At 42.8% G+C, this 16291-nt stretch overlaps 1 protein-coding gene across 2 annotated transcripts in view; it reads right to left on the minus strand.

Moving 5' to 3' along the window:
- Positions 1–825: 825 nt before the first annotated feature.
- The window catches only part of zgc:113162 (uncharacterized protein LOC553743 homolog), a 31771-nt gene continuing 16305 nt past the window's right edge, over positions 826–16291 (minus strand). Inside the window, exons 1-9 of one of the 2 annotated variants that reach the window (XM_036977148.1) lie at positions 15445–15575; positions 15069–15265; positions 13803–13924; positions 13639–13687; positions 13152–13301; positions 5105–5281; positions 4542–4625; positions 3504–3590; positions 826–2877 (exon numbers count right to left, since the gene is read on the minus strand). In XM_036977148.1, the coding sequence (XP_036833043.1) occupies positions 2776–2877; positions 3504–3590; positions 4542–4625; positions 5105–5281; positions 13152–13301; positions 13639–13687; positions 13803–13924; positions 15069–15251 (954 nt within the window). In that variant the 5' untranslated portion in view covers positions 15252–15265; positions 15445–15575 and the 3' untranslated portion in view covers positions 826–2775. Of the gene's footprint in view, positions 2878–3503; positions 3591–4541; positions 4626–5104; positions 5282–13151; positions 13302–13638; positions 13688–13802; positions 13925–15068; positions 15266–15444; positions 15576–16291 lie in introns of those variants that run through there. The other variant, XM_021602264.2, reaches the window with a different exon arrangement.

Here is a 16291-nt window from a genome sequence, read left to right on the forward strand (position 1 = left end):
CACAGGAATACTAAACAGGGGTGACCCTAGCATGTGCCTCGCCTACCAAACCTACTACAGCCTGCCCATGGTTTGCCTCCCCTCAATGTGTCATTATCACATCAGAATTCTCTCGCAAACCGCGAGCCATTGAATTCTGATAAACTACGATACTTACACCCTCCTTAATAGCAGCATGTAATCTCCAGATCAGGAGCCATTGAATTCTAATATAGTGTACATCGCTCTCTCAGAGCAGGATAGCTGCAGAGTGCTGTCAAATTCATATAGAGGTTAGTGGTGGAGAAAATTGTTCTTTCCAATGCAAGTAATTTTTTTCTTGCCTTTGACAATGTCCTATTGATTGGTACAAATGATGGTCAAAAAGAAAACCTTTTTAAACCATTACATGCCGTTCACCCTCAGGAAACAACCGTTAAGATGTTTTGCCATTTGTTTTGCTTCCACAGTGACAAGAGGAACCATGGCAACCATGGCATGTCAACATGGGAGTTGCTACACTCCTGCTGCAGTAAATTAGGAGAATTGCAGATTTAAGAAAGAGTGTGAACCACCACAATGGCTGCGTTTACCCAGACAGACCCAATTCTGATATCATTTCCACTAATATGTATTTTGACCAATCCCATCAGATATTTTCACATCAGATCTTTTTCAGAGCTAATCTGATTGGTCAAAAGACCAATTAGTGGGGGGGGAAAAAATCAGAATTGGGCTACCTGTGTGAACGCAGCAATATTGGTGTTAATAAATCAACATATTGGTTTTAGCCAGACATCAATTAAAGATCTTCAGCTAATGAGGCTAATGTAATGAGCACAATGGTGTTTAGATTTTCTTTATCCCGTTAAAAGTCCAGTTTAAGTACATACACACACATCAATGCTCTATGCCTTTTATTAAACATTGCTTTAAATCTTCCATATAAATCTAAAGATCTGTAAAGTAAGCAAAATTCTACCCAATCAACAGATTCACAAAATATGAACATAAAGTACTGTATGAATCTTATATGGTAAACTAAATGTATCCCCACAAAAGGGTGAGGCAAAAAAGGTACAGTACAAGCATTACAAGAAACAAAGGCATTTAGTATAAAACGATACACAACAGTTAAGTTCTTCCTAAGGTTAGTGTTTAATTGAGTTTAGTATTATTTTATTCACATCCTGAGAGGGAGGGATAACGCTCCTTCCTCTGTCTACTTGGCCCTAGTACTGAACCACACTGAACACCAACCCTTACCTAACACTGGCCACCTCTGTTAACCTCTGTTAGAAACCAGAAAAAGAAGGAAATGAGAGAAAGAGTGTTGTTTGGTCCTTACCCACACAGTAGCACAATTCCTTCATCCTATAGATTTCAGCCATGTACTGTAACAGTCACTTCTAGTGCAATGTAATCCTGCCTCCTGTAATCCTGTAATCCTGCAATCCTGTAATCCTGCAATCCTGCCTCCTGCAATCCTGCCTCCTGCAATCCTGCCTCCTGCAATCCTGCAATCCTGCAATCCTGCAATCCTGCAATCCTGCAATCCTGCCTCCTGCAATCCTGCTCCACTGCTGCAGTCCACCATTACCTCACCGTTAAATGACATCATTCAGATGACTACTTTAACAGAGGGAGGGATTTATTTTTGATTGTGTCACCACTTGGACTGGCTGATGAAGGAAAGGGGGAGAAGTCCTACATAAATGTTATTTTAAAATCAGGGATTCCCAACCTTTTACCCCCAGGGACCCCTTTTTCACATTTGAAAAATGTCCCACCCCTCTCCCCGTTTCTATTTATTATTGTTTATTGAGATAGTCTATATTAAATACACCACCAGCTTGATTTTGTTTAATTTGAGGGACCAAGGAAAATGTTGTTGTTTTGAAGCTAATTTCCTGCAATTCTACGTAGTTTAAGAAGACTCGTGACATCTTTTAGATGGGCTATTTAATAATAATGGATAAGGAAAATAAAGTCTAGACCTGATTTCCTCAAATGTTATTCCGCTATCAAATAAATATGTTTTATTATGATCATTTTAAGATGCTTTCATTTAATTATAGATATTCTCTTTTACAGAAAGTGAATAGATCAATTGATAGTGACAGAGCCACACATTGTATAAGATTACTTCCCAAGCAGTCCAATTTCTTTGACTCATCGACTTTAGAAGGTCGTAGCTAAGCTTCTGAATGTCAGAGACAAACCAAAGATAGTCCCGTGTGCATCAGAGTTGAGTCTTCCTCAGGCAATTAACAGCATGTTTCTAGCCTAAAGCATTGCAGATCTAGGTTGGGAACCCCTGTTTTATGATATTATGATAGAAGAGAATAGACGGATCAGGACTACTCAGACAGTCCTCCTTATGTACTATTTACAAATAAGGATTTCTACATCCTTAACTTAAAGTGGAATAATAACATCATAGAATACAACTTAAGAGCCAGGAGGAAATGCTCTTTAGGGAATTTCTGAGTCTGTTTCGACCCCCACCCCTTTCAAATGGACCCACACTAGCTGAGTTTGTACTGTAGAAAGACAGTGGGGGGTGGTGAGTGTTGAACTTCCAGTGATCCGGTTCTGTTTCAGAGAAACACACAGAGTCACACAGAGTCAGCAGGAGGAGCTGCATTATGAGCCCTACACCTGGGTCCTGTAGAGCGGACCTGAACTATAAAGTGCCTCTGCTGTATAAGACTGGGGTGGCTGCCTGCTGCCGTCCACACTGTCCTCCGTTCCAGGGGAGGAGGGCTGAGGGGGATACACGGTGACCCCACCCCCTCACCCAGTGGTCAGGTTTGAGTCGGGGGGTTCCAGGCTCTCAGCGATGTCCTCCAACTCATCCAGCAGCTCTGAGAAGGAGGGTCTCCGAAACGCATCCATCTGAACCACAGAACAAGAGGACAACATGAGTCCATCTGAACCACAGAACAAGAGGACAACACGAGTCCATCTGAACCACAGAACAAGAGGACAACATGAGTCCATCTGAACCACAGAACAAGAGGACAACATGAGTCCATCTGAACCACAGAACAAGAGGACAACACGAGTCCATCTGAACCACAGAACAAGAGGACAACATGAGTCCATCTGAACCACAGAACAAGAGGACAACATGAGTCCATCTGAACCACCGGACAACATGAGTGATATTCTACAGTAGATGGCAAATACACGTCTTTCTTACACTCTCGTAGTTGAGGCAAACTCTATGACCAGGATTAATACGAAGCATGTTATAGTGGTGTTAAAGCGCTACGCACTGAAATACAGACAATGAGAGATCACATTCATAATAAACGCTACAGATTTTGGCTCAAACCTTAATTACCTTTAAAAGCACACCTAAAAAAAAAGAGCTGTGTTTTTCGGTCAATGCCCTTCGTAATGAATCCCGGCTTAAGTCTCTCATTTTCTGAGACATGCTCTCACATTCACTCTCTAACATTGTCTCTCAGCCTCTCTCTGTTTCTCCCTCACACTCCCTCCCTCCAGTCCACACTCACCAGACAGCAGTTGGCTGACAGCTCCAGGATGCGTCGTGGACAACCTTGGACCATCTCACTGAAGGCCTCAACGTCTAGACCATAGTCCTGCAGTGAGAACAAACCCTGTGTCAACTGCATTGTACACCATGTACGGGTCCATAGAGTATCAATAAGGAGTAACAGGTTAGAGAGCTGGATCAGATAACCAATGTACCTCATGGCAAACAAGGAAAGTCTTGAGATCCCCACTATTGTATACAGGCTACAGTTTTGATCATCAGGGACTACTGATGAATTCGCAGAACACATACTGTATAGATAGGATAGCAGTGTGACTAACTGACCCTGCGGTCCTCCCACTTCTAATGACAAATGTCACAAATAAATCCAATTTAAGTGAAACCTCAACGAGCACATTAAAGTCTCTCTGCTCCCTGTCTCTGACCTTGTCTTGATCACCCCGGGGACGACAGACAGGGACATTAGATGACTCATTTCACCATCATCTACATGCAAATGGCACTGTCACTAATGGCCTAATAACTAAGAGAGCTATCAAGTAACAAGACTGCTAATTGCCAAATTATGTTGCAGGATCACATTCAATATATTGTCTGAGTTGTGGGGAAATACATGTAATTAACTCAATAGCTCAGTTGTGGTATAATTTCCACGTGTGTAGTGTCAGTCTAAATCTAGCAATCTATGGTTCTTTGGTTTTGATAAGTGTGTGTGCGTTTTTTGTTTAACTATCCTTGTGGGTACATGAAGTCCTCATAAGGAGAGTAAAACAAGGAACATTTGGACAAGTTGGGACATTTTTCCAGGCCCCCCTAGGCTTAGGGGTTAGGGTTACAATTGGGGTCAGGGTTAAAATTAAGGTTAGGGGTTACGGTTAGGTTTAGGAGTTGGGGTTGGGTATAGTTTTGGGGTTAAGGTTGGACTTAGGGTTATGGGTTAGGTTAGATTTAGTGTTAGGGAAAATAGGATTTTGGATAGGAATCAATTATTTGGTCCCCACAAAGATAGCAAGGATGTGTGTGTGTTTTAATTTACCCGTGTTCTGGGAAGGATCTCGGGATCTGCTGAGATCCGGCCCAAAATCTCACACAGCATGATGCCAAAAGAGAAAACATCCACCTGGAGGAAGAAGTTATGTTTTTTATTTATTTACTTACCTTTATTTAACTAGGCAAGTCAGTTAAGAACCAATTCTTACTTTCAATGACGGCCTAGGAACCGTGGGTTAACTGCCTGTTCAAGGGCAGAACGACAGATGTGTACCTTGTCAGCTCAGGGGTTTGAACTTGCAACCTTCTGGTTACTAGTCCAACGCTCTAACCACTAGGCTACCCTGCCGCCCCATGTTATTGACTTATAATAGGAAGGATCAGATGTAAGTATTTTCTATCATTTAGTGAAAACCATGAAATAAAATACCAGTTATTTCTATATCAGGGTGTAAAACTGTCAGCGTCCCAAATGGCATCCTCTTCCCTTTTTAGTGCACTGCTTTCAACCAGGGCCCATAGACATCTGGTCGAAAGCAGTGCACTCAATAGGGAATAGGGTTCCATTTGGGATGCAGGGGATGCAGAACGTGTGTGTAGGCTGCCTACCTTGCGGTCATAGGGTTCCCCTCTGAGCATCTCGGGTGCCATCCAGAAGGCAGAACCCACCAGAGACATCTTCCTCTCTGGGTCATTAGCTGGCAGCTCCACCATTACCTCCCTGGCCAGACCAAAATCTGTCACAACCGCCTCCCTGCCCCGAGACGTCTCCCGTATCAGACAGTTCTGCACACACACAATGTTCAGACAATGTTAGATAACAGTTCTGCACACACACACAGACCATTCAGGCAACGTTAGACAACTCTGCACACACACAACGTTCAGAATATTACTCACATTAAAAGCCCTGGTCACTGCTATCAAATCTTTTCAAATGTACGATACAGTAGACATCAAAATGTATTCATAAATGTACAGTAGATATGCAGAGCTGAGATTCACTAGAAAGGCAATAACTGAAGTCATACTGTCACACTGCAGTGCAACATGTTGACCACAAGAGGCCAGTGTGACACTTCTACATCCACACAACACAGTCATTTTAACCTCCTCCATTCTATCTGCTTTTGAGCCTGAGGTAGCAACCTAATTCCATAGACTATACATTCACATGTTTCTACATGATATGAAACACCTCTTGATTCACTGTTTGAATACTGACTTATGAATTATCACTGTGCTGGAGGTCAAACGCAGTGGGGTAAAGTACTTAGGTAAAAATACTTCAATCGTTTTTGGGGGTATCTGTTCTTTACTTGATTATTTATATTTTTGACAACTTTAACTTTACTACAATCCTAAAGGAAATATTTTACTTTTTACTCCCTGACACCCAAAAGAACTCGTTACATTTTGAATGCTTAGCAGGACAAGCAAATGGTCCAATTCACACACTTATCAAGAGAACAACACTGGTCATCCCTACTGCCTCTGATCTGGCGGACTCACTAAACAGAGAACATCCCTGGTCATCCCTACTGCCTCTGATCTGGCGGACTCACTAAACACAAATACTTCATTTGTAAATGATGTCTGAGTGTTGGAGATACGGAAACTTCAAAACAAGAAAATGGTGATGTCTGGCTTGCTTAATAAAAGGAATTTTAAATTATTTATACTTTTACTTTTGACATTTAAGTATATTTAAATACTTTTACTCAAGTAACATTTTGGTGGGTGACTTACTGGAGTCATTTTCTATGTAGGTACAGTGCCTTGCGAAAGTATTCGGCCCCCTTGAACTTTGCGACCTTTTGCCACATTTCAGGCTTCAAACATAAAGATATAAAACTGTATTTTTTTTGTGAAGAATCAACAACAAGTGGGACACAATCATGAAGTGGAACGACATTTATTGGATATTTCAAACTTTTTTAACAAATCAAAAACTGAAAAATTGGCCGTGCAAAATTATTCAGCCCCTTTACTTTCAGTGCAGCAAACGCTCTCCAGAAGTTCAGTGAGGATCTCTGAATGATCCAATGTTGACCTAAATGACTAATGATGATAAATACAATCCACCTGTGTGTAATCAAGTCTCCATATAAATGCACCTGCACTGTGATAGTCTCGGAGGTCCGTTAAAAGCGCAGAGAGCATCATGAAGAACAAGGAACACACCAGGCAGGTCCGAGATACTGTTGTGAAGAAGTTTAAAGCCGGATTTGGATACAAAAAGATTTCCCAAGCTTTAAACATTCCAAGGAGCACTGTGCAAGCGATAATATTGAAATGGAAGGAGTATCAGACCACTGCAAATCTACCAACACCTGGCCGTCCCTCTAAACTTTCAGCTCATACAAGGAGAAGACTGATCAGAGATGCAGCCAAGAGGCCCATGATCACTCTGGATGAACTGCAGAGATCTACAGCTGAGGTGGGAGACTCTGTCCATAGGACAACAATCAGTCGTATATTGCACAAATCTGGCCTTTATGGAAGAGTGGCAAGAAGAAAGCCATTTCTTAAAGATATCCATAAAAAGTGTCGTTTAAAGTTTGCCACAAGCCACCTGGGAGACACACCAAACATGTGGAAGAAGGTGCTCTGGTCAGATGAAACCAAAATGTAACTTTTTGGCAACAATGCAAAACGTTATGTTTGGCGTAAAAGCAACACAGCTCATCACCCTGAACACTGTCAAACATGGTGGTGGCAGCATCATGGTTTGGGCCTGCTTTTCTTCAGCAGAGACAGGGAAGATGGTTAAAATTGATGGGAAGATGGATGGAGCCAAATACAGGACCATTCTGGAAGAAACCCTGATGGAGTCTGCAAAAGACCTGAGACTGGGACGGAGATTTGTCTTCCAACAAGACAATGATCCAAAACATAAAGCAAAATCTACAATGGAATGGTTCAAAAATAAACATATCCAGGTGTTAGAATGGCCAAGTCAAAGTCCAGACCTGAATCCAATCGAGAATCTGTGGAAAGAACTGGAAACTGCTGTTCACAAATGCTCTCCATCCAACCTCACTGAGCTCGAGCTGTTTTGCAAGGAGGAATGGGAAAAAAATTCAGTCTCTCGATGTGCAAAACTGATAGAGACATACCCCAAGCGACTTACAGCTGTAATCGCAGCAAAAGGTGGCGCTACAAAGTATTAACTTAAGGGGGCTGAATAATTTTGCACGCCCAATTTTTCAGTTTTTGATTTGTTAAAAAAGTTTGAAATATCCAATAAATGTCGTTCCACTTCATGATTGTGTCCCACTTGTTGTTGATTCTTCACAAAAAAATACAGTTTTATATCTTTAGGTTTGAAGCCTGAAATGTGGCAAAAGGTCACAAAGTTCAAGGGGGCCGAATACTTTCGCAAGGCACTGTATCTTTACTCAAGTATGACAATTGGGTACTTTTCCCACCTCTGGTCAAACCACACAATTCTCACATGGACAAAGAGGCACAGCAACGGCAAAACATCAAAAACAATCATAACATTGGCTGTGACTGTGAAAACACACTTCAGATTCGTTCCTCTGTAATTTACTGAGCTGACTATTGCTCCTGCATTAGGACAAACGGTACCCATCTGAAACCAGCTGGTTTAGCAGGCTGCCTCATAATCCAGTCTGAAACATTCCTTCAACAACCATCCTCTCTGAACAGTGAATTATTGAGATGTAACATGGGGGCTGCTGTGGCCATTTTGTTGGCCCAATACTATTGATGGCAGAGGAGTCTCTCTAGGCAGATGGGTTGCCTCCCACAATGTACCAATACTCCAGCTTCCACTCAATAGAAGTTCCGGTGTTAGTTGGGAAAGAGAGGACAAGTTGGAAATGGGACGTGAGTCACCGATGATGTCACTACTGTATCCGTTTGTTTCCCTAGCTAAATAGGAGTACAATTCCCACCCACATTTTAAGCCTCACCTACCCAAACTTTGGGTTTGTTGGGAGAGTTGTCTGTTTGAAGAGTACCCTTCTCAGAACAATTGTTTTTCCCCTTTCAAAATGTCCAAGAGAATCCGACATCCTAGGTCTGGGTTTCCGAGACTAATGACAGATCGGAACAGTAAGTTGACCAATTGGTCAGTGACAGTGATTAAAACAGTATGGGTATCTAGACCTATGGGCCAGTGGTTTAGACATTATGGGTATCTAGACCTATGGGCCAGTGGTTTAGACATTATGGGTATCTAGACCTATGGTTAAGACAGTATGGGTATCTAGACCTATGGTTAAGACAGTATGGGTATCTAGACCTATGGTTAAGACAGTATGGGTATCTAGACCTATGGGCCAGTGGTTTAGACATTATGGGTATCTAGACCTATGGTTAAGACAGTATGGGTATCTAGACCTATGGGCCAGTGGTTTAGACAGTATGGGTATCTAGACCTATGGGCCAGTGGTTTAGACAGTATGGGTATCTAGACCTATGGGCCAGTGGTTTAGACAGTATGGGTATCTAGACCTATGGGCCAGTGGTTTAGACAGTATGGGTATCTAGACCTATGGGCCAGTGGTTTAGACATTATGGGTATCTAGACCTATGGGCCAGTGGTTTAGACATTATGGGTATCTAGACCTATGGTTTAGACAGTATGGGTATCTAGACCTATGGGCCAGTGGTTTAGACATTATGGGTATCTAGACCTATGGTTTAGACAGTATGGGTATCTAGACCTATGGGCCAGTGGTTTAGACAGTATGGGTATCTAGACCTATGGGCCAGTGGTTTAGACAGTATGGGTATCTAGACCTATGGACCAGTGGTTTAGACAGTATGGGTATCTAGACCTATGGTTTAGACAGTATGGGTATCTAGACCTATGGGCCAGTGGTTTAGACAGTATGGGTATCTAGACCTATGGACCAGTGGTTTAGACAGTATGGGTATCTAGACCTATGGGCCAGTGGTTTAGACAGTATGGGTATCTAGACCTATGGGCCAGTGGTTTAGACAGTATGGGTATCTAGACCTATGGGCCAGTGGTTTAGACAGTATGGGTATCTAGACCTATGGGCCAGTGGTTTAGACATTATGGGTATCTAGACCTATGGGCCAGTGGTTTAGACATTATGGGTATCTAGACCTATGGGCCAGTGGTTTAGACATTATGGGTATCTAGACCTATGGTTTAGACAGTATGGGTATCTAGACCTATGGTTTAGACAGTATGGGTATCTAGACCTATGGGCCAGTGGTTTAGACAGTATGGGTATCTAGACCTATGGACCAGTGGTTGAGACATTATGGGTATCTAGACCTATGGTTTAGACAGTATGGGTATCTAGACCTATGGGCCAGTGGTTTAGACAGTATGGGTATCTAGACCTATGGGCCAGTGGTTTAGACAGTATGGGTATCTAGACCTATGGTTAAGACAGTATGGGTATCTAGACCTATGGACCAGTGGTTTAGACATTATGGGTATCTAGACCTATGGGCCAGTGGTTTAGACAGTATGGGTATCTAGACCTATGGGCCAGTGGTTTAGACAGTATGGGTATCTAGACCTATGGGCCAGTGGTTTAGACAGTATGGGTATCTAGACCTATGGGCCAGTGGTTTAGACAGTATGGGTATCTAGACCTATGGACCAGTGGTTTAGACATTATGGGTATCTAGACCTATGGGCCAGTGGTTTAGACATTATGGGTATCTAGACCTATGGGCCAGTGGTTTAGACAGTATGGGTATCTAGACCTATGGGCCAGTGGTTTAGACAGTATGGGTATCTAGACCTATGGGCCAGTGGTTTAGACAGTATGGGTATCTAGACCTATGGGCCAGTGGTTTAGACAGTATGGGTATCTAGACCTATGGGCCAGTGGTTTAGACAGTATGGGTATCTAGACCTATGGGCCAGTGGTTTAGACAGTATGGGTATCTAGACCTATGGGCCAGTGGTTTAGACAGTATGGGTATCTAGACCTATGGGCCAGTGGTTTAGACATTATGGGTATCTAGACCTATGGTTTAGACAGTATGGGTATCTAGACCTATGGGCCAGTGGTTTAGACAGTATGGGTATCTAGACCTATGGGCCAGTGGTTTAGACAGTATGGGTATCTAGACCTATGGGCCAGTGGTTTAGACATTATGGGTATCTAGACCTATGGTTTAGACAGTATGGGTATCTAGACCTATGGGCCAGTGGTTTAGACAGTATGGGTATCTAGACCTATGGGCCAGTGGTTTAGACAGTATGGGTATCTAGACCTATGGGCCAGTGGTTTAGACATTATGGGTATCTAGACCTATGGTTTAGACAGTATGGGTATCTAGACCTATGGGCCAGTGGTTTAGACAGTATGGGTATCTAGACCTATGGGCCAGTGGTTTAGACAGTATGGGTATCTAGACCTATGGGCCAGTGGTTTAGACAGTATGGGTATCTAGACCTATGGGCCAGTGGTTTAGACAGTATGGGTATCTAGACCTATGGGCCAGTGGTTTAGACAGTATGGGTATCTAGACCTATGGGCCAGTGGTTTAGACAGTATGGGTATCTAGACCTATGGTTTAGACAGTATGGGTATCTAGACCTATGGTTTAGACAGTATGGGTATCTAGACCTATGGGCCAGTGGTTTAGACAGTATGGGTATCTAGACCTATGGGCCAGTGGTTTAGACAGTATGGGTATCTAGACCTATGGTTTAGACAGTATGGGTATCTAGACCTATGGGCCAGTGGTTTAGACAGAGAGTATCGGTGTTATTTAAAACAGAATTCAGCCTATATCGCTATAACCTCTCTATCCCTGGTGCTGCTGGGGAGACATGACTGGTTCTAGTAAGAGCATGCAGGGCGTTTCCTGCCACACCATGGGCCTGTAATGACAGAGCAATGGGGCAATGGGAGAATCACACCCACCACAACCCATAACCTCATCACTGATGTGGTTTACTACCAAAGAGAGGAGTTTGGACTGGGATGGATAGATCATGAGAAAGGGAGATGTGAGTGTGTGCTTGTATATAAACAAACCCCTTGCATAATGTTCACAGAGGATTATCCAGGAAGTGGAAACGCTCAACCTCAGCCCCCTCTTACTTGTTTTCTAGACTAGGGTCCTGTCCAGGGGGTGTACTTGTACATTATACTGCCTCACACTATAGAAACATGAGATAGGACAGAAGCCTTATGGGCTGTTCTGGTTTGGACTAGGCTTATTTACTGTACATTGACATTCCTGTTAATGTGGGGTTTTGTTTCAGTTATGGACCTTCCCAGAATCTGTCCCTGCTATTAAGACCTTCTCAAAGGCTGCATCCCAAATGGTACTCTATTACCTAAACAATTCACTACTTTTGAGGGAATATAGGTGCTATTTGGGATGCAGCCTTTGAGAAGGTCTTAATAGCAGGGACAGATTCTGGGAAGGTCCATAACTGAAACAAAACCCCACATTGACAGGAACACCTCCCCTACAGTGAAATTCAGTCAGTAGTTCGTGATATCTGAGGCAGGATCCCTGTAATCTGCCTATGTTGGAAAAAACAAGCTTTGGCATAACTAAACCGGCAAGAATAAGAGGTAACACTGTTTCAAAGAGGACTTAAAGTTGTACAGTGGGACTAATACAGGCTATGAAGAATGCCAACCCTGCAGCTTAGCATTTGTGTTATATACAGTGACAGGTTCAGTTTGGCTAAAGCTAGTACAGGTAGAGTAGGCACTAGGCTAGGTCCTTATTATGCGTGTTAGGATATAGTACAGGTAGAGTAGGCACTAGGTTAGGTCCTTATTATGTGTGTTAGGATATAGTGCAGGTACAGTAGGCACTAGGTTAGGTCCTTATTATGTATGTTAGGATATAGTACAGGTACAGTAGGCACTAGGTTAGGTCCTTATTATGTATGTTAGGATATATAGTACAGGTACAGTAGGCACTAGGTTAGGTCCTTATTATGTGTGTTAGGATATAGTGCAGGTAGAGTGGATGTCTATCTACGTCAGGGTTTTTCAACTGGCGGCCCACAGTGATTTTATTTGCCCCCCCCCCCCCCCAAGTTCTCTGAGCAAAAAAAAGTATAAAATGGTTTGTTAGACATTAAAAAAAGACTGTAAAAACAACAGAAAATCAGCTCCAATTGATTTTTATTCAGGAAATCTGTTCCAGAGTATTCCTGTGCATAAAGGAGAGATATGTGATCGTATACAAATGTATGGAAGGTTTGAAATGATTACGTTTTAGTCAAATATAATACATTTATAATATAATACATTTGCAATCTACAAATTATTGGTAATTATGTTCCGGTCCCCTGACCATCCGCTCCAGAAAAAAGTGAGCAGAGGCTGAATCAAGTTGATGATCTCTGATCTACGTGCTTGAGAAAATAGTCGGCTGACCCTAGTTATCTGATTTACAGATCAAGAAATAACCAGAAACATATACTGTACTTGTCCTTAATACCTTCAATCAACTTCCCACTCACGTCTGGATACATGGAAAAAGATTCATGTCAAATGAAAGTCATGTGCGTTTTTTAAATTAAAAGCCCAGATTGCATTAGTAGTGTACTTTGCTCTGGCACCACTGTAGTCATCTGTCCAGACGAGACCCTGGCCTGGCAGTGGTGTGTGTGTGTGTGTGTGTGTGTGTGTGTGTGTGTGTGTGTGTGTGTGTATACCTTGGAGTTGAGGTCTCTGTGGTAGATGTTCTTGTAGTGCAGGTAGGTCATGCCTCTGCTGATGTCACAGGCCAGGTCCACCTTCTCCCTCCAACACAGAGACACGTCCTCCTGGGCCAGGAGGTCCTCCAGACAGCCACCACTCACATACTGACAACACAGAGAGGGGGTGCGATTAGTACCATAGAGATCCTATATTCATGTCTATGGAGATGGATCCTTTATTTCGTACATAGATATCCTATTTCCATGGTTAAACACATACTTAGCAATCGATTCCCTTCAACAACTGTGACTACTGCCAGATGCACAAATACAGAGGGAAAGTACCATAGAGAATCTACATGTGTCTATAGAGATGGGTTATACCATAGAGATAATCCTTTCTATGGGTTTTACACAGGGATACCAATCTCTTGATTCTATGGTGAGATGCACAGATACTGAGAGGAAAATGTTGGTGTCCTAAGTGATTAAGGACAGTTACCTCCAGTATTGGGTACAGCTTTTCTTCTCGCACACAGATTCCAAGATACCTGTGAGGATAATAATAGGTTGTATTACTATCACAGTGTTACTTTTTTTGTTGCAACTCCTACACATCTTCCTCTAAATACAAGCATTTGTCATATATGTTGGAAAGGGACTGACCTGACAATGTTGGGGTGTGAGAGCTTCTGCAGTAGACTGATCTCTCGTACGATGCTGTCCTGGTCCACGTCGTTCTTATAGATCTTGACCACCATCACTTTCCTCGTTGTGCTGTGCGACACCTAGACAACAAAGGGCGTTATATATTTACAGAGTGGTTGTTGCTCAGCTTTGATTGACAACAGTTGGACGATCTCACTATTGTGTATTTGGACAAGTTGTAAACAGGGCTGGATCTCTATGAACTAGAGCCAGGGTAACAAAACAAACAATGCAGTTTCTTGCATACCAACACAAGATGAAAATGTGCTGAGACTAGAGCAACAATCTTAGCAGTCTTGATCTCTTCCTGAGGTGAGTTAACTACATCCTATTGTCTCTGTGAGGCCAGACTGGTTCCGTGGTACGCTACGTTCCCTCCACAGTAGCATTCTCTGGCTGTGTCCCAAATGGCAATCTATTCCCTATGTAGTACACTACTTTTGACCAGGGCCCATATGTCAAAAGAAGTGCCCTACATAGGGAGCCATTTGTAAGACAGCCTGGCACAGGTTCCTGAACCATCACACTGGCTGACTGACTGCACACCTGTAATCACCCTCCTTTCAGGACTTTATATCGCCATCTCTGATCTGTATCTGAGCGTCTGGGAGTTCCATCTCAACACAAACACGCACGGTGGCCCTGCGTGATGGCTCTGCTACAGAGCTATTGACCTGACATTACCTCCAAGAACTACTAGGACTGCCAGTGTTCAGTCATTAGCATTTTAATGTTGTTCATTTGACTCCACAGACAGTACCTCACATCTAGACAGTATTAAGAGAACGTAAGCTGGGTTCCTATGTCTCGTGGGCATGTGAATGCAGAGAAGGACATGACTGCAGTGTAATTACTTGGGCATGTTGTGGCTGCTGCTCTGAGGAGTGCTTCAGGGATCAGCCAAGGCATCATGTTTTCAGTTAACACCCGAGTTGGTAGTACACAAAATGTAGGTTGCTCTTTGGTTGGGACTATAATTTATGTATTGGCTTCTGTGAAATATGTCGTAATACACTTATCAGGATGTATGCCACATACAGCATGATGGCATTTTGAACACTTTTGTTACTGAAACAAACATGAAATATGGGAAGTAAATCATAGGTAAGGGGTGTAGAAAGTCAGTTATTTTTTGTTCTCTCTTTCACACACACACACACGTCGATGTATTCACAAGCACACACACATTTATTTTCAGCCATGTACAAATTGGACTGTTCATACCTTGTACACCTTGGAGAAGAAGCCACTCCCAATCAGCTCGGCACTGAAGTCTTCCCAGAATTCCAGTTTGCGGACAGCGGTGCGAAGCTTCTGCCAGCGGTCCACCTGGCAGTAGGTGTCTGCTACCTCTCCGAGCAGCGTGGGGCTGCTGGGTTCAGGGGTCACCTCCAACTCACACCTCATCCTGGACAGCTCGTCTAGAGAAGCACAGGGTCAGACACTCAGTCTCACTCACTATCCCTATCCCAGTGTTAAAGCCATCAGAGGAACTAGAATTATCATAATGCTCTCCTTCAATCCAGAAATATCGGCGGCGAACACTCAAAACTATACTGTGCAGCCATGATTGGGCCTTGGAGGCAACAGGCAGACCCACCTGGCAGCCAAGCCCATCCACTGGGGAGCTAGGCCCAGCCAATCAGAATGAGTTTCTCCACAAAAGGGCTTTAGATGATCAGATGTTCTTGCAGGTGAAGAAGCCAGATGTGGAGGTGTGGTTGGTTGTGAGGCCAGTTGGACCTACTGCCAAATTCTCTAAAACAATGTTGTAGGCAGTTTATGGTAGAGAAATTAACATTAAATTATCTGGAAACAGCTCTGGTCTACATTTTATTTAACTAGGCAAGTCAGTTAAGAACAAATTATTATTTTACAATAACCGCCTACCCCGGCCAAACCCTCCCCTAATCCGGACGACGCTGGACCAATTGTGCTCCGCCCTATGGGCATTCCTGCAGTCAGCATGCCAATTGCACACTACCTCAAAACTTGAGATATATGTGGCATTGTGTTGTGTGACAAAACTGCACATTTGAAAGTGGCCATTTATTTTCCCCTGACAAGGTGCACCTGTGTAATGATCATGCTGTATAATCAGCTTGTTGATATGCCACAGCTGTCAGGTAGATTATCCTGGCAAAGGAGGAAACGCTCACCAACATGGACGTGAAGAAATATGAGCATTGTTTTTTGAGAAATAAGATTTGTGCGCGTATGGAATATTTCATAGATTTTTTTTATTTCAGCTCATGAAACATGAGACCAACACTTTACATGTTGCGTTTATATTTTTGTTTAGTGTCGTAAAAATGAGAAAAAAAGAAGATGGAAAGGAATTGTTTTTGATCTTGAAATAAAATGGGGGCGATTTGAAAGGGAAATATACTCATTTAAAATGCAAATGAAACAGATTCTGAGGAAAGGGAAATATACTAATTTAAAAT

Source organism: Oncorhynchus mykiss, chromosome 5 (genome assembly GCF_013265735.2).
Source record: "Oncorhynchus mykiss isolate Arlee chromosome 5, USDA_OmykA_1.1, whole genome shotgun sequence".
NCBI classification, from domain to species: domain Eukaryota; kingdom Metazoa; phylum Chordata; class Actinopteri; order Salmoniformes; family Salmonidae; genus Oncorhynchus; species Oncorhynchus mykiss.